This window comes from Acinonyx jubatus, chromosome B2, assembly GCF_027475565.1.
Source record: "Acinonyx jubatus isolate Ajub_Pintada_27869175 chromosome B2, VMU_Ajub_asm_v1.0, whole genome shotgun sequence".
In the NCBI taxonomy this organism is placed as follows: domain Eukaryota; kingdom Metazoa; phylum Chordata; class Mammalia; order Carnivora; family Felidae; genus Acinonyx; species Acinonyx jubatus.
This window is the reverse complement of record NC_069385.1, coordinates 99,028,689-99,052,872: the sequence shown is the minus strand read 5'-3', so window position 1 is coordinate 99,052,872 and position 24,184 is coordinate 99,028,689. Positions and strand designations below refer to the sequence as shown.

The window sequence follows — 24,184 nt, the reverse complement described above, 5'->3', positions numbered from 1 at the left end:
TCTCTCTCTCTCTCTCTCTCTCTCTCTCTCTCTGTTTCTTAAATGAACCGGAACACTGGGAATACTAAATTTAATATAATGGGCAGGTCTTCAGAGGGGTGTATATGGATCATCCTTGGCCTTATTTTTGAAACTTAGAATTTTCAGTCTCCCATATTACCGAACAATAATTGTCTGGACCTGTGTGGCTTAGTTAACATACTTAAAAGACGCGGTTGCATTAGATAGCAGTGGAAAATGACTTGCATTTCAGAGTGTAAGTTTTGAACCGTCCTGTTTCTTTTCGTGATTTAATTTAGACTCTCTGAGTTTCATGTATTGCAGAGATTTTTAGGACCTTATTGGACTACTTAGTACTTTGTATGATTTAAATTAATCATAGTTGGTCATCAGTGTCATTTTATGCATCCTTCTCATGCCATTTGATAAACAAGATACTCCACTCACACCACCATCTTCCAAAAAAACCTGGAAAAAAAGCCTGTATTTTCTTTCTCATTGTAGATTGGCGGGTGCTGCAGCCTCACCGTGTTCTGTGTGCGGGACAATAGACTGACTCGGATACCTGCAGAGGTGTCCCAGGCAACAGAGCTTCATGTCCTAGATGTGGCAGGGAACAGGTAAGCATGTCCTGGTTTGCTTTATTTGAGAAAAGGAACCAAATGTTCATGCACCCCAACCTTTGCCATCTTGCCTTTGCACCGTCTTCTAGAATATATACCGATGAGTCGAATGACCCAGGGCCCAGGAAGTTGTTAGTCTGAGAGCAGGGACACTGGATCATTGGACAGATGAGGGACAGCCTAAGTGTGGGGCACTTTGAAGTTGAAGTGGACACTTTTGTGGAAATGCTTCTCAGAACAGCAGTATGGTGATGTAAGGGAAACAGCACTGTCTGAGACCTGGGATACTTGTGTTTTACTTCAGCTTTTATAGCTAGCTTTTGTACGTCATCGTGAGCCTCTGAGTTTCCTCATCTGAAGAATGAGCTTGAATGAGTTTGAACGAGATTTGAACCAGGGATCTTGATGTGCTCTGCTGGTGATTCTGAACCCCCTGAAATTGTAAATAAAATTGTATCCAGGGATGCTTTTCCGGCCAAAGGATAACACAGCTAATGTCAGAATCACCAAGTGATCCATCGTCTGTGATAAAGTGAAGAGCCACCTGACGAGTGTCCCCAAGGTCACAGCAGTGCATTTCTCAAGTTCTGGGGTCAGAGGTCTTGGTGGACTGCTCACTGGTTTCTGGAATATGCCTTCTCTTCACCTTTGTAAACTACAGATTTGTTTCAGTCATTCTGTACTAGTTTCATCACCTCGGATGGTACACGTGCTTTCTTTCCCCCGAGCCTAGACCAGCTACTCTTTCTAGCTGGGACCCCCTTCTCTGGCTCCCACTTGTATCCCTCATCGCTCATGCTTTCATTTTCACCAGGGAGCCGCCTTCTCTTGGAGCCTGCTTTTTTTTTTTTTTTTCAATTCTCCCTAACATAGCACTCAGCACCGTATGATAAATGTGTGTGTAACCATATAAACCTAACAGTGCATGAAGTTAAATGTGGCACCTGTGTCACTGTGCCATTTATCCCTGCACAGTGCCTGGTACTTACAATAAAAGCCTGGTAAATTCTTGTCGCCCAAATGAAAATGTTAAAAATGTTAGTTTTGTAGAGTGAATAGTAGGCCACTGCGAAATGCCTTGTGTCACAGGCTTCATCACCAAAGGAATTTAAAAAATGCTTTTGAGTATTACATAGTTAGATGGGAGAAAAAGTGCTCAGCCAGGGGAAAATGATCACTGATTCTGAATGGTAGATAGCAGCAGTCTGAAGAGTGTTTGGAGGATGGTGTGCTAAGTGCTGATTAGCTAGTCACTGAGGTCAGGCACAAGCCACTATTTTTCATTCTGGCTAATCCATTGTAGATAATGGTGCTAATAAATTACAGGACACAGTAAGCCTCAGGGAATGCTCACCGTTTTCAAGTTAAGGCTTTCAGGACATCTTGATAGATTCTTAAGACCACTGACCGGTTACTGGAGACTCGGGATTAATTTGAGTTGAATGTTGACTTTCTGCTGGACTGAGTCCCACGCACAGTGTAGAGCTTGGAAAGGGTGGTTCTTCCCCCACCTCCAGCAGCAGGAACTCGGTGACTCCAAACCTTCCCGGATTCTTGTCACGCTGGCGAGCATGAATTTACATCGCTAATTCTTGAGCAGAATGATGGCTCTGATGTCTAAAAATTGCTCTTCACAGGAGTGAAGGCTCTATTCTCTAGTTCTCAGGAGGGAAAGTTAAATTTTTATTATGTTTGGGCTGGGGTGGAGAAAACCTCATTAAAAAGTGCACTTACATAGCTGTCGGCTGAGTCAGTGAAGTGTGTCTTTTAGCCCATGTATATATGGATTCATAACCAAATTTTAAACCTATTAAAATATTTAATTACTACTTATTTTAAGTATTAGTATAGAAACTAATAAAAAAAAAAGGCTACAATGTCAGCTTTTTAGCTTGCAGAAACGTTACACCATGGGAAATCCTGCCACATAGGACAGAAGTTTTTGCCTCTTCTCTCAAGCATATAAAAAAGCAAATGGCACAGAGACTGCATGTTAGTTTCCACAAACTTTCTTTGACAAGTTTGATGGAATAACTATAAAATGCCACTGGGAAACTAAGTATCCAATCTTATACAGTAACAGAGAAGATGTCTTTTATCATCAGCTCCCCATGGACACAGAATACACATGTCCTTAATTCTTACTCTTTCCCACAGGACTGTCCACCAACTACACAATATCTCTGGTATTTTGAGGATCTCTGAGGAGGAATAGTAAAATACTAGAAACAGTGGAGGTCAATGGGGGAATAGTTTGTACCTTTGAATTTTATAATCCAAAAAATTAAATTTAAAAATACTAAAACAGGGGTACCTGGGGTACCTTTGGCTCAAGTCATAATCTCACGGTTTGTGGGTTCAAGCCCCATGTTGGGCTCTGTGCTGACAGCTCAGAGCCTGGAACCTGCTTTGGGTTCTGTCTCCCAATCTCTTTCTCTCTCTGCCCCTGCCCTGCTCACGTTCTGTCTCTCTCTCTCAAAATAAATAAACATTAAAAAATTCAAAAATACCAAAACATTACCTCACAGTTGTTAGAATGGCTGTTATCAATAAGACAAGAGGTAACAAGTGTTGGTAAGGACTTGGAGACAGGGGAACCCTCTTGCTCCATTGATGGGAATGCAGATTGGTGCAGCCACTAGGGAAGGCGGTGTGGAGGTTCCTCAAAACATAGAGGAACTACCCTGTGATCTGGCCATCCCATTCTGATGTATGTCCAAGGGAAATGAAAACGGGATATCAAAGACATATCTGCACCCCCATGTTCATTGCAGCATGAGTCACAGTAGCCAAGATATGGAACCAACCTAAACACTGTCAGCAGATGAATGGATAAAGAAGTGAGAAGGAAGGAAATCATGCTATTTATGACATGGATGGACCTTGAGGGCGTTATGCTAAGTGAAATAAGTCAGACAGAAAAAGACAAATACTATATGATCTCACATGTGAAATCTAAAAACAGCTGAACTCATAGAAATAGAGAGTAGCATGGAGGTCACCAGAGGCTAGGGATAGGGGAGGAAGGGAGGTGTTGATAAGTGGGTACAAATTCCCAGTTATAAGATGAATAATTTCTGGGGACCTGATGTCTATCATGGGGACTGCATTTAATAATACTGTATTATATCCTTGAAAGTTGCTAAGAGAGCAGATCTTAAATGTTCTCACCACACGCACACATACGCACGCACACGCACACAAGGTGGTAGTTATGCGACTGGATGGAGGTGTTAATTAACCCTACTGTGGTAAGTCCCTGGGGAATATATGAGTGTATCAAATCATCCCAGGTACACCTTAAAGTTGCACAGTGTTCATGGCAATTATAGCTCAGTAAAGCTGGGAAGAAATCTTAAAAGACAAAACACAACACGGCAGTGTGGTTATACCGTGGAGTACTAAGCACTTAAAAGGATGAGATGATCTCTCTGTGTAGTGACACAGGAGGCCCATGGTACTGAGTAAAAAGAGCAACTGTTGGGCATACGTAGTACTCTCATTTTTGTTTTTAAAACAACGTATCTGTGCAGTACACCCAAACATCAATACCAGTTCCCCTAGAGGAGGGGTGGAGGCCTGAGGTCACAGGGGGCTTTCCCTTTAGATATTTCAGTTACATTTTCCTACTGATCATGTTCTATGTATCTTTAAACATTATTGGAAACTCTGCTTAAAACTAAAAATTCCAGCAGGAGGTAAAAGATGAAGCATTCCATTGTAAGACGTATGCAATGATAGGTTAAGTCAATATTAAATTAACCAGTCTAGCCATGTTTAGTTGTTGTCAAATAAACTTGACAGTGCAGTTGCTACAGTAGTTCAGAGATAGGGAAGGTCATTTCAGGTTGATTGGTCGTGGATTTAACTGGAAATGAGAGGCTTGGCTCATGGTGTGGTTATTCGTTTGCTGTAGTCCTTATACCATTGATGTAAATAGTAACCACAGGCTTTTTATTTTAGGGGGATGGGGTCCTAAATAAAACACAGAGATGTGGACAAATAGGACAGTGGTTTCTTGTGTTGATTCTGCAGAGTACAGAAGGTACCAGAATAAACCAAAAATGTATTATTAACTCCTCTGGAAAGCAAGAATACACACACACACACACACACACACACGCACGCACACACAGATGGGGCAGGGTGTGAGGATCTCTAAAAAAAGAGCTTTTTTCTTTTTCTTTTTAAAAAAGTTTTTTTTAACGTTTATTTATTTTTGAGAGACAGAGACAGAGCACAAGCAGGGGAGGGGCAGAGAGAGAGGGAGACACAGAATCCAAAGCAGGCTCCAGGCTCTGAGCTGCCAGCACAGACCCTGACATGGGGCTCGAACTCATGAGCTGTGAGATTATGACCTGAGCCCAAGTTGCCGCTTAATGGACTGAGCCACCCAGGTGCCCCTTTTTTTTCTTTTTTTTGTCTTTGAAACTCTGAAACACCCTCCCTGGGACGCTTGCCAACGAGCTCATGTGTGGTGTGTGCTCAGCTGGCAACAGCCGTGTTCAAGCTGGCACTCTGATATTTCACAGGGAAACTGGTGTTCTAGACAAGTCACTAATCTTACATGGCTTGGTTGAATGTCATTATTAAGATCTGTTATTGTAGAGTCTAGTCATTTATTTCAGCTTTTACCGTGATTTGTCATCCTTACAAGCTGTTATTTATTATTGATGCTCTGTTTAGCCTTTTATTTATACCTTTGGTTTTAGTACTTAGCTGCAAAGCCAGTTATTCTTCTAAGAAGGTACAATGACCAGGGGCTCCAGGGGCTCCAGGATCCAGCTTCGGCTCAGGTCATGATCTCACAGTTTGTAAGTTCAAGCCCTGCATTGGGCTCGCTGCTGTCAGCACAGAGCCTGCTTCAGATCCTCTGTCCCCCCCCTCTCTCCGCCCCTCCCCCACTTATACTCTATTTCTCAAAACAAACAAACAAACAAAACAAACATTAATAAAAAGGTATGATGACCATGTTTGAGTATCTGTGTTCTGTGCCAGTTTTAAAATCTTAATTTTTTTTTCCTTTATGCCCTCATGATTAAGAAATTTAGAGGCACTAACTGTAGATATCGTGCCTAGACTCTAAAACTTGAAACATTTCTAAAGAAGTAGGAACAGACATTCAAAAGAATTATCCTTTTGTTAGTAGTAAAATGAAAGACTTTGAGGTACTTGAAGCTTTCACAGTATGTTAGGGTAGTCTTAAAATCCCTGTCACCAGGCCAGGCAAATACATGTCTCCTGTCTTTAACTTCCTTGCATTTGAGTGTATGTGTGACAGCCTTTGGGCAGAGGTAAGAATAATTTGTTGTATAAGCAGAAGAGATTTCACTTTCTATCTCCTTCATAGACCCAGCACCTCAAGACAGTAAGTAGAGCTGTAAAGCCTCTGCTTCCTTGGATCCCCTTGGGCGTCCTTCATGGTATAAGCCCATCACTGCCCTTGGTGGATTCTGGGATTTAAAAGTACGTATTTCTTTCTCAGTCAGTTTGGCCCTTATTAGTGAAATTTTGTGGTGTACAATACATAGAGACTTTTTTTTAATGTCTGTTTTTGAGAGGGGGAGAGAGCGAGTGAGCAAGGGAGGGGCAGAGAGAGAGGGAGACAGAGAATCTGAAGCAGGCTGCATGCTGTCAGAGCACAGCCTGGTGCGGGGCTCAAACCCACAAGCTGTGAGACCATGACCTGAGCCGAAGATGGACACTCAACCAACTGAGCCCCCCAGGCGCCCCATTCATGGGTACTTTAACGTAAGCAGATCTCATGGATGCATTGACGCTGAGGTACAATTCCACTGACTCAGTACTGCACCCAGTACATATGTGTGGGATGGACCAGACTTTGCTGGACTAATTGTTAGGAAAAGAAACTATATTGTTGCCTGCATGACTAGTATATTGTAAATATCATGTGCAATACATTTTTCTTGTGAAAAGTTTGTCAATAATACATTCGTTGTTAACACTCTCGATGCACTCTTTGATCATTTTCACTTCATTTGTTAAAATAACCAGTCTGTGCTTACATTTTATTTAGATAGTTTTATAATATTGGAGTGCAACTTGTCTTCATATCTCTACATAGAGTTCACATTAATTTTCCATAAGCCTGTCAATTCAGAATGGCATCTATGTCTGAAAATGCAGCATTAATCTGTTGGCAAGATGTGTAGGTAGATCCCCCACATGTGTTAACTGGAGATAGGTGTGCAATATCATAAAAGAAAGAACCCCAGCAATATATGCTGTCATAGAATTTCTGATGGTATTACTGAGCCAGGGATTTCTTTTAAGAAAATGTTCCTCATCTTGGAGTCCTCAGAATGCAGTCACCTCATTATTGTCCAGCTTATGAAGACCCTGCCAAGATTGTAATTTAATACACAGAGACATCCTCAGAGTAAAAATACCTTATCAAATACAACCTTAGCTTCTTTGCACCTGAAGTTTCTGGTACCTAACAGAGGTTTGGATATTTTCATCATGCACCAGTAGGCGTGTGTAAAGCATTGGTTTTCACTAAAGCAGCTTTTTCACCCCTCGCACTGTTAGCATCTTAGGCCTGATAATTCTCTGTTGTCAGGGCTGTCCTGTGCATTATGAGATGTATAGCAATATCCTCGGCCTCTACCCTCTGGATGCCAGCAGCACCTCCCAAAAATGTCTGCAGACACTGCTAGCTATACCTAGGGGCAGAAGCGCCCCTGGTTAAGAACCACTGCACTAAAGTAATCTTTGGCAAGTACCAAGTACGTATGATTCCTGGTGCGGATCTTTGCTAAATAGAGTTAATTGAGTGTAGACACTGTGTCAGACATTTGTGTGAACATAAATATAAAATTAATCCTCAGGTGTCACATTACAATTTTTAAAGTGCTTTAATATATACGATCTCATTTGAAACTGAAACACTGTGAAGTGGACGTTAATTATCACATAGGAGTCTGGAAAGTGGGAGCTTCTAGAAACTGGAAGACATATGTTTGAAATGGATACCTAAAAATAAGCTCCCTAGAGGAATGAAATCCAAGCGAAAAACTTTTTAATCTTTATTTGAATTGCCACTTAAACTCTTCAACATCCCAGGCATCTGCTTCCTGTCGTCTTGATTTGCCAGGTGCTACTGGAAACAGGTAATCGTCGGTGAGGCTGTTGCCATTGACTCAGTAAAAACTGCTGCTTCTGGGTTCTTCCACAATTACTCTGGCTTTTTTTCTCTTTAAATCGAAACCTCCTAGTGCAAGACTTGACTCATGTGTTCTGTAATTTCCTCATGTTTTGCCCCATGACCAGAGGTGCTAATAAGAGAGATGACGGCAGAAGAGGGAAGCCCAGTGACTGAACTGAGGAGTCTGCTCACAAAGAATACATCAAGGATCTTATTATAAATTTTTTTTTAAATTTTTTTTTAACGTTTATTTATTTTTGAGACAGAGAGAGACAGAGCATGAACGGGGGAGGGGCAGAGAGAGAAGGAGACACAGAATCGGAAGCAGGCTCCAGGCTCCGAGCCATCAGCCCAGAGCCCGACGCGGGGCTCGAACTCACGGACCGCAAGATCGTGACCTGAGCTGAAGTCGGACGCTTAACCGACTGCGCCCCCCAGGCGCCCCAAGGATCTTATTATAAACATTAACATCTTGTTCCATGTTGAACCCGATCCCAGGAGGTTCTTTGTAATGTTTTTATTCGGTCTGTATTGACAGGAATTGATGTCATTATGAAATCTGAGACCCTGATGTCTCCTTTTGTTTTAAATTAGGCTATTACATCTGCCTTTATCCCTGACCGCCTTGAAGCTGAAGGCTCTGTGGTTGTCGGACAACCAGTCCCAGCCTCTGCTCACATTCCAGACGGACACAGATCATGCCACAGGAGAGAAGATTTTGACCTGTGTCTTGCTTCCTCAGCTGCCTTCTGAACCTACTTGCCAAGGTGAATTTAAGGACAGTACTCACATGGCCACATGCTCCTACTAACAGGAACAGGAGCTAATGTCTATCCATACGACCTCTTACTCCCACATGCATCTGTAACTTGTCTAATATACTCCTCGGACCAGCCTGGGTGAGGTCACTGGGCGTCTCCTCTGGGAAGGCTCCTCTGCACCTTTGCAGAAAACGTACCCCTCATACCTGCTTATCATATCTGAAATTCCTTAAACAGCCTTTTGGGTTTGAACTGTAGCTAAAGCTGAAAATACAGATACTTTTTAAAAAGTTAACAGAGTCCCTTAAAATCCAAACTGATGGTTTAGAGGATTAGTACTGAACACCACTGTGGAACAGTGTTGCAGCCATTCTGTTGTTTTGAGTGATTGTTCCTTTGTTTTGTAAATTACGTGTGGTTTTAAAAAATATTCATAGTAACATCAAATTGATATAAAAATCCTTTTCTGAGAGCTGGTTTTTATAAAAGAGACCTAGAGTGCTCTGGGAGAACAGGAGTCCCCTAGGTGGAAAGGCCCCAAAGCATCTTGCCAATCCCAGCCTTGTTAGAAGAGCTTTTAAGACCCCAGGGGAAAAACAAGGCAGAAAGTGTTACTGAGGGAAGTACTGGTGTCCCAAAGTCAGTGTATAGAAAAGAATTGTGAGAAAGGATTCTACAAATTATGATGACATTCTCTAATGAAATATTAAGCCTTAATTTAACAGATCTTTTATATGATCTCAGATTGAATCATGCATCATTGAAAAGAAAGGGCAACCCTGTCCCAGACTTTTTTCTTTTTGTTTAAAATTTTTTTAAATACTGCATAGTAGTTACCAGTCACACGAACCAACTTCCCAGCTAATGTCGTCTTTGTCGTGACAGAGAACCTGCCTCGCTGTGGGGCTCTGGAAAGCTTGGTGAATGATGTCTCCGATGAGGCCTGGAATGAGCGTGCCGTGAACAGAGTCAGTGCAATCCGATTTTTGGAAGACGAGAAAGACGAAGAAGACAATGAAACGGTATGGAGGTGGAAATTGATGGCCTACCTGGAAAATAAGGATTTCTTTTTTCCAATTGACTGTTCTCTGCTTTGCCTTCAGCATGTAAAAAAAAAAAAAAAAAAAATTTAGAAGGCAAAACTAGATACTTCTAGGTTCCGATTCACCAAATGTATATAAAGCAAATGGAACTCTGTTTTTTGTTTGTTTGTTTGTTTGAATAGTGTATGCTCTTTTTCTTTATTTGTGATGGCTTCCCTTCTTGCCTGCAGTAACTTGATGGGGAATTTTTTCTGTGTCTGTTGTTCTCGGTGAAGGAAGTCTCCTCCCCACGCCCGTTTATAGGTGTACCACATTGACTCCCTTCACATCTCGCAGTGTGACTTAGCTTGCCTTCTGTGGAGCCATGCTTCTGTGTCTTCTTCACGTAACCATTCTTCTCTTCACCTTTAGGCAGAGTGCTTGTGATATTAGTTGGGTTAATTTACTAGTTTTCATCCAAAAATCAAGAGATCTGAAAGTACTACTTAGCCTTACTTCATTCACACTTGAAAATGTCTCTCAGGCAGCTGACATCTCCAGGAGTCAGTGACAACTCTCGAAATCTTACTACAAGTTGACTTTGGCTTAAACTCCTTGCACTAATTGAGATTTTCATAAGCAGAGCTGAGAGGGAGTACCTGCAGCCCCCAAAGCAATGTGTGGTTTTTAAATTACTGTCTGTAGTCTTTGTTATTCCAGCTGTCACCGAATGGGACTTCATCCATTTACAGTAGTGGATTACAAAGTAGGAATTAGTCATGAAAAAATAACTTGAGCAGAAATGACTCCTCATAGCTGATTCCTCCTGCCTTATTGGAGGGGGATGATTTCACCCGCTCCTTCATGGCCACGACAGTGCCTTGGCAGTTTTGTGTTAACTTACTTTAGGCTCCTCCTGAAACTCCTTGGACAGTCCATTTAAAAGATACAGATACTGTTTTATGAGCCAGAGGGCATGTAACATGTCAAATAATACATTTTTTTTAAAGATTGCCCCTGCCATATCACTTCACTTCCAGCACCGTGGCCTTTATTGGAAGACTGTGTACTCCAGTAGGTGACGTAAATAACACACACAGCAGCGGAATAAGAAAAGAAGCCCTTCTGTCTGTCTGTCTGTCTGTCTCTCTCTCTTTCTTTCCTTTTCCTTCCACTTCTATGCCTCCAGGGTTGAAGGAAGTCAGAACCGCTTGGGGTAATGGGACATTTCAGGGATTTTAAGTTTTTGACCCCTTTATCTTCTTCTTTCTCCGCACCCCACACTAACATCTTAATCTTTTTTTTCTTGCTGTTCATCGAACTTTATTTTCATATTACACTAATTTCACATTTTACAAAGTACCCTTTTATTGTGAAAGTAATCCTTCAGTCTTGACTAGACCAGTCCCGTGCCACGTTCATGTTCCCTTAAGTGCTTACTGGTAAGCAGCCCATAAACACTCCTGGGGCAGGAGGAGGTGCTCCCGCCCACTCTAACTCATAGCTCCTCAGAGGTAAGGAGGCCACTGCCTCCCAGCCGCCTGCTGGAAAGAGTAAAGGCATAACAGCAAAACATTCACTCCCCTGTTTGTTTGCAGAGAACACTTCTGAGGCGAGCCACTCCACACCCTGGGGAGCTAAAGAATATGAAAAAGACAGTGGAGAATTTACGGAACGACCGGAATGCTGCTAAAGGACTGGATTCAAACAAGAACGAGGTCAATCACACCATTGACCGAGTGACCACTTCTGTATAGAACTTCACCTGCAGGTTTTACCTCCCGTGTCTCCCCCTGCTGTTGAGATGTTCCCGTGCCCTCCGGAGGAGCCTCACGCAGTCCTTTGTCTTCCCCGGAAGGCGGGGAGGCACGCGCCACCCCCAGGCCGCCTGCTGGGGTTGCTGCTCTGTCCACGGATGTGCCTTACTGCGGTCCAGGCGCGCTTCCTTTCCTCCAGCTTCCAGTCGTTTGTCATGATAAGTAGAATACACTACTGTAAACATCTGACCTTTGGTGTTGTCTTATGTTGGGGTCAGGGAGCACAGGAAGGGGAATTGTTTTTGTCCTCCTCCCTCCTGTAAAGCGCCCTGGACATTTTTCTCTTGGACCTACTGATGAGAGAGAGTTTTATGTACGGGGAATAATTGATACTTTTTTAAAACCTTTTTTGGCAGCTCAGATGGTGTAAATTTTAAAAAATTTTGTATAGGTATTTCATAACAAAAAAAAATGTGTATTTCTTTTTCGTTATTTTATCATGGAAACGGTACATATTTTAGCATTTGTGCGGGAAGAAAAGCGCAGGAGTCCTAAAGTGTTTTCTCTTTTACCATCCACTTGTGCCTTACTGTATCCTGTGTCATGTCAAACGAGTTGCACACAGCGACGTCCTCAAGCAGTCAGATGAGACTAAGAATGTGGTACTTTTAAAGCAGTGTTGGATTTTAATCAGTAATCTACCTGGTGGATTTGTTTTTAGCCAAAAAGAAGAGTTACCACGAATTTGTAAATTTTATCAGTTGAATTTTTTTTTTTTAGAAAGATGAACCAAAGGATTAGACTGCTAATATTTCGTTTCTTAACACTTTTTATGAATGAGTCTCTTAGAATGAGTACAGTGTCTGATTGTACCTACTTGGAAGGTATATGCCATTTGTAAAATAAAATCAGAAAAGCACAAAAGGAGAAAACTGGTTCAGGAATCCAGTGAGTAAATGAATTATGTACTGCAAAAGAAAGTATGATTTTTATTGAAGAAAGCTTTAAAAGTTTTATATTGAGATATAAAACCACAATAAAGCGAAATAACCTACAACCATATTAGAAATATTGCTATCTTTGTAAGTGCAATTTAATTTGTAAATAGAGTTTGAGTCAAAATATAACAAAATATTGCTTCAAGTTTTAATTTTAAGTCTGCTAATTTAAGAGGTATGGGGGTATGTTTTGGTGCATTTCTGTTGATTTTTTTTTTTTTTTTTTGTATAATGTGATAAAAGAGAAATGAAAATGCCAGTTACTATGAGGAAAATCACGATATTGTTGGGTTTTTTGTTTTCTCTCCATGAAATAAAATCACCCTGGAATTAACCGTACAACTCTTTAAACTTATCACCTTGTAATGTTCAGATGATGGCAAGTAGCTGCATTCTTTGACAGTGTGTTCCCATCCATTAAATATCCAAACTACTGGTCAGTTTTGAGTTAATTTCTTGCCCTTTTGCCACACAGGACAGACCCCAGAAGTGCCCTTCACTCTGGCAAATAACTTCGGGTTATGGCTGGCCAATTGGACTCGTTAGCAATCTGCTTTCAACCAACCAAATACAATATCTTCTATTACTGCTGTGCATTTACTTACTGGGTTCATTTTCTTTTTCTCTCTTTTTTTTTTTTTTTGAATATTTATTCTTGAGAGAGAGAGAGAGAGGATGTAAGTGGGGGAAGAGCAGAGAGAAAGGGAGCCAGAGAAGCCCAAGCAAGATCCACGGTATCAGTGCAGAGCCTGATGCCAGGCTCCAACTCACAAACCATGAGATCATGACTTGAGCCAAAATCCAGAGTGAGACACTCAACAGACTGAGCCACCCAGGTGCCCCTCATTTTGCTTTTTAAGTTGTTTGTACATACACACACATATACATATATAAAATATATGTATATACACATATACATATATATAAAATATATATATATATATTATTTTTTTTCTTTTTGAGTTGGAAGTACCATGGTGCATAAGTGGTTTTTGGGCTACTCAGTTTTTTACCTTGCTTCCCAATCTCTGGAACACCGTTCTGTCTTCTCCATTTTAAGATTTTGGCATACTCTGTTTTAGGCCTGTGAAAATGATGCCACTAACTCATGGGCTGATAGGTAAGCAAATTGGTTTCATTCAGGGAGAGTTATCTCAATGCTAAAGAACAAATAAAATTGGATGTTGTTTTTTGTTTTCACATTAAGCCTACCCTTTGCTACTCAGTTTATCATAGCTTTGGTGGAATGTGGTGGGCACAATAGACAGTGTGCTTAAATTTTTCTAGGAAATTTTATGTACGTAATTATGTTTCCTTTGGCCTACCTTCTCTACTACATTTTCACCTGTTTGTTTGCTTGCTTGCTTGTTTTGTTTTTAGTTTTTGGCATTTTGTTCCCCCTTCCTGGAGAAGGGAAAAGTTACTTTCGTTTCACTTGTTTGTGCCTGGGGGACACTGCTGTGCTCCTTACGCCAGGGTGCTGGAACCAGACTTAGACCTCACCATAGGAACATCGACCAAAGAGACCCAACTCAAGAACATGCCCACCTTTTCCAGTGAGGCCTTCTTGTCATTAGAAGGAAAACGTAATTATGCCATAGGAGACCTTTCCCTTCTGAGGCTGGTGCCCAAATTTCCTGACCTCTTCCTAGAGGAACACTGTCCATCCCCACCCCGCAGTCTGGCCCTTCCTTCCTTCAGGAAAGGGAGGCGTTTGCTGTACAGCCTGCCTGTTTGTCTTGTGGGAGTGACAGGTAAAAGCAGGAAAGATTATTGTGACCTGTTCACCTGCTCTTTTTGTAGCCCCATTTTTCCTGTTTTTAGCAAGGAAATTGTGCCTAAGTGGATAAAACAGAAAAAAAAAAAGTCATTGGAAAAAAAGGTACAGGTAAGAAAATCTAGAACTATTTGCCTCGATGTGTGTGTGTGTGTGTGTGTGTGTGTGTGTGTGTGTTTTAACTTTTTTAATGCTTATTTTTGATACAGAGAGACAGAGCATGAGCGGGGACGAACAGAGAGAGAGAGGGAGACACAGAATCCAAAGCAGGCTCTAGGCCCCGAGCTGTCAGCACAGAGCCCGACGTGGGGCTCGAACCCACAAATCATGAGATCATGACCTGAGCCGAAGTCAGACACTTAACCGACTGAGCCACTCAGGCGCCCCTGGATGTTGTGTTTTTTGTTTTGTGTTGTTTTTTTCTGGAAAACACCTTGGAGGTGTAGTCCTGACCAGCCCAGGCTTTCTATGTAAAATCGTCTTCGCTGCCGCAGGTAAGGAAGCACAGGTGGAGGACAGGGCCGTCTCAGGGCAGCAGCCCTCCCACCTCTTGTGAAATCCAGCACACCTGAGAAGACGTGCTGACTGGGTGGGGTGGAGGCCAGGAAACACTCTTCCCTTGTCAGAAAGCTGCTGTCAGCAGCCAGCTCTGACCTCGTGAAAGTGACTGACACTGGTGGCGGCTGTGTGACAGGGCTGCACAAACACTGACGGGGACAGCCCCGGAGCTGCTCGTTCATAGAAGGCAAGTCAGGGTTATCCTAGCGTCGTGACACCATGGAGAGTTGAAATCTCGCTTCAGCGATTAGTGTCACCTCATCCACATTTCCAAAAAGCCCATTTAAAAACTAAAAAAAGAAACCCAAAAAACAAAACCCAAACTTCTTACTACAAATAGTCAAAAACATACAAAAATAGAATCATATAGTGAACCCCCATCTACCTTCACTCAGCTTCAAACAGCTATCAACCCAAGACCAATAAATACTAAGCTGTTTTAAAGCAACCAAATCAGGGGCACCTGGGTGGCTCGTGCGGTTAGGCGCCCACCTTCCACTCAGGTCATGATCTCATGGTTTGTGAATTTGAGCCCTGCATTAGGCTCTGTGCTGTCGGCATGGAGCCCACTTCGGATCCTCTTTCTCCCTCTCTTAGCCCCTCTCCTGCTCACTCACTCTCTCTCTCTCTCTCTCTCAAAAATAAGTAAACATCAAAAAAAAATCTAAAGGAACCAAATTATGTTTTAAAATACATCCATAAAAAGACTGCACAGTGAAATAATTTAAAAACTCAGGAAGAGCAGAACACAGATAGGCCCTTGAACATAGCGCCCTGGAGTTATAGGTTTTGAGAGTCAGCATGGCCCAGCACTGGAATCATATAGACATGGGTTTGAATCCCAGCCTGGCCATGTGATTTTGGGTAAGCTACTTGACATCACCAGGCCTTAGGTCCTTCGTCTCTAAAACGGGGCAGTAATACCCCTCACAGACTTAGAGTAGGATTAAATGGGATACATAAAACGTCAGCTCTGAGAAAGTGGGTGACTGCTGTTATTACAGGTGTCCCTGTTATAGGAGGGCTTTTAGCAGCTCTGCAGCCTCTACCACGGAGCCAGCAGTATGTGATCACAAGAGTAATGTTCTTCAGAAATGAGGACACGTGCTTGTTCTCTGGCAGAGAAAACTTTCTCACTTGCGGTGTTACATAGAGGCCCTTGAGTTACACCATTGGGGAAGGATTTTAATCCGTCATGTCAGCTCACTTAAAGGTAAGGTTAGCAATTGTCTCACGACAGCAGCCCCCTCATCGTAACTGGACTTACCAGCTTGCTATCCCCAAGTTAAAGCCAGTTTCCACCAAGAAAGCGTGAAACAACTAATTGAGAAAAGGGTCTCTCTGGATTTCCATGCAACATCCTTGGGTTTCTAGGTTTGGGTCCACTGTGCTCATTGACTGCCTTGCGTCTACTTTATTTCACTTTGATTTATATCCTTTTCTGAGTCCTTTCTCTCAAAGGGAGACCTCTGAGGCTTTTATGTATCAGGAGGGGCCAGGTGGGTTTAAGAAATAGGTCAGCCATGGAGAAAAACCTGGATGAAATAAACGCAGCGTGATTTGGGCAATGTAAAGGACACTCCCACCTTGCGGGAGGGAGCGTTTTTTTAAAAGCAGACAGCTGGCGGGAAAGGGAAACCAACCAGAAGAACCTGATCCGGTTACTTTTGTTCAGCAGGTTGTGTGGAAGGTTGGAGAATTTTTGTGCTTCACTGCTGGCCAGAAGGACAGTGTAATTTTCAGCTGTGAGAGTGGGCAGTCCCTGTAACAAGCCAAGGCTCTTGAATTCGGACTGGGTAAGAATCTGACTGGGTTGATCCTCCAAGGACCTTTTGAGGCATCAGTGTTTAACTTCTACAACACACAGTGAGCTGCCCCTTGGTGTAGCAAATAGTAGTGACCATGGCCCTGCTTCCTGAACACTTACTATGTGCCACACACCAAGCTGACTGAACACGATCTCAAATTTCCAGAACAACTCCCTGAGGTTAGTGGTGCCATTCCCACTTTACAAAGGGGAGAATTAAGATTCAGATCGTTTTAAGAACTTTTGCACTGTCAACCAGCACATGACAAAATTGGAATCCGAATTCATCTCTCTGTTGACTAGAGTCTGTGGTCTCGATTATTGTTTTATTTTGCTTTGTCCCCCTCAGTCAAAACACAGTGAACCTGTAACTATATATTTAGAGTTGTATTTATCATAGTGGTGACGGTTCTGTTTGAACTTGAGATTATTTAAACCTCGGCTATGAACGAAGACGGGCACAGAGCCGAGTGAACCTGAGCCACCATTTTGGTAGACTTGGCCTTCGTTTGTGTCGTTATGGTATCCAGTGCTGTGACTTTACACCCTCAACCCTCCCACTGCCCTTGTGCCCCCTGCCCACCCCACATTCTGTGTCTCTTGGTAAGTGCCATGAAAACGTTCATTGGACCTTTGCTCTACCATTTCAAGTTGTATGCAAATCTCAAGAAACGGGAGAGAAATTATTTGGTCAGTGGGTGGCCAGAAAAAAAAATCGCTATGCTTTTTAACATTGACTGAAGTGACAGTCTGGTAACCAGCTCTCTGAGAGAGCTTTAACGTGTGCCAAAAATTGGCAGCTCAAGAGTGAGCTAGTTAGTTAGGAATGATTTTTACCCTCACTACCTTTAACAGCCTACCCTTGGAGAAAAGGCAGATAATGAACACTTGGAAATCAATAGTGCTGCAACTTGACCTTAATGCAGTTTGGGGGAAAGAAAAGAGGTGACTCATGATTTATTATTTAAGATCCTCCTTCTAAAAAGGATTGTTGTGAAAGATTTGACAAATAATGGTTGCTCCCATTTAGGATCTATCATTTAATCAAAGAAGCAGAAAACAGGAAGAGTGGAAAACTGTGTGACTAAGTAGTGCTTAATTTTATTTGAAAGTGCCTCTACTGCCCCGGTTGTAGAAAGAGAAGGCCTCATGCAGCCTTTACGTGGCAAGAAACCCTGCTTGCACCAGGGCAAAATGGAGTGACATCCCATACCTGATACCACATAAATACAATCCACGAATGCTTCTAAGTCCTATTTCAAAGGAAGTCATAAATGAGGTCTTCCTGCTTGCACAGAATGGCCCAAGAATCCTGTGGGAAAGCATTGACTGGGCACGTAAATAAAGTGGGCTCTTCTGGGGGGTGGGCTGTTCCTGCCTGGACCCCAAGTGTCCTGTGTTCCTCCTGCTCACGCACCTGACTGTTCCTTCACGTCCTTCCCTGGCTGGAGGTGTGAGCGCTTGTTTGTTTAAGCCATCAGTACTGCTTGGAAAAACAAAACAACACACTTACTTGTCTGGGCATTGAACGTTCTTCCTGAATTTTTGTCCTGCCCGTTGGCCCGGAGGCATAATGGGTGGGGCGAGTTTCGGCTTCTGCGTTGGTTTGGGAAGTTTCGAGAACAAGTTATGGGTTGGGTCTGTTAGGTCTGGGCTGCTCTTGGTTTTAATCATTTTGAAACCTCTGAGGTTCAGGGAGCATTGCCATAGATGGCTCTGGGAGTTGTCGTGTTCTGGCGATGCCTTTCTCACAGGAGGGCAGATGCACAGGGGGCAGGGGTGGGAGGCACCTCACCCAGCCCTGATGGGTGCTGTGTCCTCCCTCCTCTTTGCCGTCTCACCTGGACACCCGGAAGGTGTGCAGTGTGAAAACAGCACCGGTTAGATGAGAGCTGCTTGATGTCGACTCCCTCCACATTGGGGACTGCTGGTCTTCATTCCCCCACACCCAACCCCATGCTGATGTCTGCCAGCAGGTAGAGGAGGTGTGCCCAGAGGGCTGGGTGGAAGCAGTCCTCTGGAAGCCCAAAGTTTGTCCCCCATGGTAATTTGGCCCTGGGCCCCTTAACTTGTTCCCCATCTCCAGTAGAGCAATACCAGGCAGCACATAGGTTGTTAGAAGAATCGATATCAACAAAATAAGCTCTTGTGTAGTTCTTTCCTTTTATCCACAGCAATTTGTGATAGGAGTGCGTTGCTCTTGGAAGGACTGGACATCGAGTGGCCAGAAAAATCAACGCCCCTGCTGCCCTGCCTCCTCCCTTAGCGCCTTAGTTTTTTGTTCAGGGCTGCTCAGTGTGGCCAAACCTATTCTTGCTTGCTGTCCTATAACCTGGCACTTACCGCAGTATCCCCTCTTCCCTGGAGGCAGTAGGTGCAAGTGGTTTCAAACCTCAGCATGCATCACAGCTCCTTGGTGGCCGTGTGAAAGCAGATTGCTGGGTCCCATCTCCCCAGTGTCTCTGATTCAGTAGGTCTGGTTGGGATGAGAGCATTTCTATTTCTTCTTTTTAATACTTACCTTATTTTTGAGAGAGACAGACAGGGTATGAGCAGGAGAGGGGCAAACAGAGAGAGACACAGAATCCAAAGCAGGCTCCAGACTCCGAGCTGTCAGCACAGAGCCCAGCACGGGGCTCAGACTCACGAACTGTGAGATCATGACCTGAGCCAAGGTCAGACATTAAACTGACTGAGTCACCCAGGCGCCCTAGTATTTGCATTTCTAACAAGCTCTCAGGTGCTGCGGTTGCTGGTCCAGGGACTATACACAGTGGCCTCTACACAGAGAACTGTGGCTCTGGTGTTTGGGAAGGAGCAGAGCCGGATTTAAATCTAACTATGCCACTTAATTTTGTGATATTGAAAGGGTCTTCTTAATTTCCCCAAATCTCAGTTAACTTATCTCTAGCATGGGAGTAGTTATCTACTTCAAGACGTTGATGAGCATTCGATGACAAAAACAACACATAGTAGGCTTTCAGTAATTACCAGCTCTTTTTGCTGTCCTGAAGTGCGCACCCATTTGTTCCCTGTGAAGGCAGAAGAGCATTTTGGTCTCTTTAGTCGAGTTCTGAAAGTTAAGGGTGGTCTCGTTATACATACAAGCTAATGGGAGCGGAAGAAATGTTAACAGAAGTAGAAACTATACTCACCTGTGGGTGAGTGCCCCAGGGGAAGCCTGGAAATGCAGATGACCAGACGTGGTCAGAAGTTACTAACACTTCCTGACTTGCCCAATGGTGGGCACCATGCTTTACTCCTGTGTGTCTGTGCCTGACCTTCCAGCCAAAAATCCTCACCCCACAATCTGCTGTTACACGTGTGCAGTCAGGAAAAAATCTCCCCATCATGCCATCTCTGAAAATGTCAGGATCCCAAGCCTCACGTGGGTTCTTCGTGTAGCCCTATAATCACTGTAGTGTCCTTAGGAAATGGAAATCAAATTGCTTAATTCCAACTGTTCCAGGCTTTCATTACTCTCCCCAGATCAATTGTCCCCCTCCTTGTCATTTCAAGGATGATCCTCAAAATGGGTAACTGATAGGGAAAAATATACAGTACTATACAAATCAATACATAAAGTTTAAGTGACATCCATTTTCATAGACTAAAGCACAGTTATCTGTACCATAAAACTACTTTCCTAAAGATCTCAATGGTAATGCCAACCATTTATCACATAATTTCCAAATAAGTTGTGTATTTTTAAAAGGTCTTTATTCTGAGAGAGAGAGGCAGAGAGAGAGAGAGAGTGAGAATCCCAAGCAAGCTCTGCACTGGTAATGCAGAGCCCAATACAGGGCTCAAACCCATGAACAGTGAGATCATGACCCGAGCTGAAATCAAGAGGCAGATGCTTAACCAAATGAACCACCCAGGTGCCCCTAAATTATGTGTTTTCAAGATTTGTTTAATGTATGATCACTGTCTAAATGACAGCCTTCTCTAAGCCATGATTTCGTTTGGGAACAATATCAAACTGTTTTAATAATATTCCTACTAAAATATTCAAGTGCGGGAGTCCTTAAACCATGACTCACTGCCTGTTTTTGTAAATAAAATTTTGTTGGCACACGACCATGCTCATTTCTTTATGTGCAAAGACTGAATGGCCCTCGAAGCCTAAAATACTTAGTGTTTGGCCCTTTACAGAAAAGGTTTACAGAGGTTTCTGCAGAGGTTAATGGGTCCCGTCTGGCACCTCTTGCCACCAGGGGGTACAAAACGTACCACCAGCTTGTCACAACCAAACTTCCGCCTGCCTGAACATCCTGGCTTCCCATGCTATCTGAACTCAGAGAACTCACACATTGGTCCCTGCTGCCAACAGCATGACCTGTCCCACCTCTTGCTCTGCCATCATTGAGATGCTCTGTAACACATACCTGGGCCCACCTCTTCTTGACTGCCCCGAGGGCTGGAGTGCACCCTCAGCACCCATCCTGGGCCCCATTACAGTCCTACACCCGGCTGAGCAACAGCTTTACATGATTTGCAGTGTCCATAATTGAGATTATTTAGCATCTTGTAGGAAGAGCAACAATATTATAAAAATTGTTAAGAGCTCACAATTTGTCTGAATGTTAGTCTTATTTTATGGAGGAAATTCAGGCTTTCGCATGTGAACTTGCCACAGTGTCCATCTCTCACTAATGTGCACCCACATGTCACCTACGCTAGACTGGGAGCTTCCCCCCGACCTCACTCCCTGGCCGCAGTCAGCTCTTGAAGCCATTCTCCTGACCCTTTCTCTCTCAGAGCTTGCTCCACAAACGATCCACTTTGGCCTGTATCTTCAGCTGCTTCTATAGATTTTTTGAAATCCTATGCTTAGTAAGCAATACACCTGATCTTAAGTCCCCTCCATAGCTACCTGGTTTCTCCTTTCTCTGCCAAGGTTCTTGAAAAGGAGATCTATTCTTGTTCTCTCCCTTCTAAACTCCCACACACCTCTCCACCCAGTGCTGCGGGTGCTCCTCCAACTACTCCGTGGCAACTACTCTGACCAGGTCGCCACACCTCCTTGTTGTCGTATCTGATGTACATTATCCCTGCAGCTTTATTGAGATACAATGGACATATAACATCATGTAAATTCAAGGCATACAAAGCGTTGATTTGATACATTGATGTATTGCAAAATCATTACCACTCCACTGTATCATGAGCTCACACCCCGTGGACATTTTGATTCAGCTCTTGCCTTTCTAGACCTGTCTACTGCATTTGGGTCTGTGGACAGTTCCTCCCCCTGGAACTCCTCCCTCAGTGCTTTTCCAATGTCTTTGACTACAACTCAAGAAGGAAATTTTTATGTAGTAGCCCAGTAAACACGTACATAGACACAGCTGAAACTGAAGTTTCCCAACATAGTAATCATCCTTAACTGTACACAAGAAACTCTGATATTTTCAGTTGCATTCTTTTTCAGTGCCAGTCAGTTACAACCAAGTAAGTTGATTTCATGGCTCACTGATGGCTTGCATCCTTAAACTTTTGGTTTCCCTGACACTCCTCTGCTTCTCCTCATACATGTCTTACCAGTCTCTTTGGTCCCCAGAATTTTTGAAATTCCCTAATGTATGTTCTGCCTTGATCTTTCTGTTCCTAATATATGTGCTTTCTCCAGGTGATCCCATCCTTCCTGTCCGTGCTGCACACTCCAAAATTTCTCTCTATTCTGGAATCTCAATACTGTACTCCTACAGAAAAATGATGTTGGCCCCAGGTTCAATTCCTAGGGATCTGTACTGGGTCAAAGTCAGGGGAGACTGGTCACCTGGTTGAAACTCATGTACCTGCAGTTGATTCAGGACAAAGCTAATAGCTAAAGTCAAGTAGAAAGCCAGCTGTCTTGTGCAAAGACCTAACACAGAACCAGTCTTCTGCACTGTGAAGTTGCAATGTACTCTTTCCAGTGTTCTCCTTCTGTAGTCTATTGTTAGAAGTGAGTCACTAGACTCAGCCCACACTCAAGGGGAGTCATCCGGCTTTATCATCAATATTAGAGGAAGAGATACCAGTCCTCCTTTGCCAAGTGACTGCTGTTATGTGTCAGGCACTGTCCAGGCTCCATTCAGTTTTAATTCTCAGAACACTAGGAGCTTGGTGGTATCATCCATATTTGAACCATTAGGAAATTGAGGCATAAATGAGATCATTGACTTGCTCACAGTGACAGCTCTTGTGCTTGAACCAGGCTGGCTTAAATCTTTCAGTGGTCACTTCCAAAGGTGATCTCAGCCCCGAGGTTTGCAAAACTCTTTAGGTTGAATGCCAAATGGGGTGGTGATGTACAGAGAAGTACGAGCTCCTTTAGTCCAGTCCAGCCTCCTGACTGGTTCCCCCAAGTTAGGGTCCCCTGACCCAATTAACTGTGGCAGGGGCTACAGAGGGAGAAGTCAATTTGAAGAAAAATGGCAGAGGAGAAATGAAGCCCCTGGGAAGCTTCTTACATGTTGATTACACCTATGGTATATAGTTCAACTGGCATGAAGTTGTGTTGGGGAGGGTGGGCGGAAAGGAGGGCAAATCGAGAGGTAGTGTTTGTGAGCACTGAGTGGGTGAGGAAGGCGTGGGGACAAGAGGAGACTGGGTTTGGAAGTAGGGCATGTAGGGAGGGAAAGAGGGTGATTACAAAAGAAGAGGAAAGAAATCTGATTAACTGACAGGCCTTTTATGAAAATTAACTTTTGAAGTCAATGTAGCATTTCAGAGTACTTATTGTACTTTTGGAAGAAGATAATATATCATCAAGGAATGAGAATCACATGTGGGTTCTCTCTCTTCCCTATTAAAGATTCAGGGAAAAAGCCTCACCCAAACTGGGGCATTTTCAGTGCAGAGCTCTGTTTTCCCTGCCACTTGACAACCCGTTGGACTAGATTTCTCTATTACATTTATGCATCATATCCAGTTCATCACTGGTGACCTCTGCCTGCTTCTCCGGTTGAGAGCATGTCAGGGAGAACAGAGTCTGCTTAAGAAACTGAGGATTTTCCAGAACCGTGGCTGAGAAAAACTCACCTGTTAACTTTCTAGACTCAGCACAGCCCCTGTTCTGAAAATTGGATGTTACAGGCATTGTTTCTGTTCTTGCGGCTGCTTGTTACTCTGCCTTCTACTATCTGAAATCTTTTCTCTGCAGTCTTTGAATGGGAAATAGGAAAATTATAGTTTCCTGATTTCTACATGAAGATATACTAAAAATCACTTTACTTCTCATGTTTGTTTTACTGTGGTGAGTCCCCTGGAAGTTGACTCTGAGACGGAGATGAGCTTGCAGGAGGTTTACTGGGGAATGTTCTCAGTAGCAACACTGCTAACAGTATGAGGAAAGCAGAACATCCCTTGAGAGAAGCTGAGCTTCAATGAAATCGCAACAGAGGCCTCAGCCCATCCAACTGGATATTTGTTAGCCCAAATGAAGCAAGAGGTGGGACTCTGTACCCCCGAAACCAGTAATGAGGTAGGTGCCTCTGGAAAGGAGGCATGGCTTGAGCAAGACAGCTCCCTTCAGTGGAAATCAGCTCCTGGGAATGGGAGGGAGGGGGGACAGACTCAGGGTTGAGCCATCAGCAGACACTCACTCAACAGCTGGGTAATTTGTACTGCACCCTACAGCATCCACTACAGACGTGTGTCTGCTCCAATGGTCTGGTCATTTTTCTGAGTATTTGTACAACTTTAAATACTTTCTCTTCTGGAACT

The 24,184-nt window shown here is 43.3% G+C and overlaps 1 protein-coding gene across 3 annotated transcripts in view; it reads left to right on the top strand.

Moving 5' to 3' along the window:
• LRRC1 (leucine rich repeat containing 1) overlaps positions 1 to 12,664 on the top strand; it is a 127,696-nt gene extending 115,032 nt beyond the window's left edge. For all 3 annotated transcript variants that reach the window (XM_015070135.3, XM_053222685.1, XM_053222686.1), the window contains exons 11-14: positions 505 to 620; positions 8,386 to 8,558; positions 9,438 to 9,574; positions 11,173 to 12,664. In XM_015070135.3, the coding sequence (XP_014925621.1) occupies positions 505 to 620; positions 8,386 to 8,558; positions 9,438 to 9,574; positions 11,173 to 11,331 (585 nt within the window). In that variant the 3' untranslated portion in view covers positions 11,332 to 12,664. The remainder of the gene's footprint in view (positions 1 to 504; positions 621 to 8,385; positions 8,559 to 9,437; positions 9,575 to 11,172) is intronic.
• The last annotated feature ends 11,520 nt before the right edge of the window (positions 12,665 to 24,184 follow it).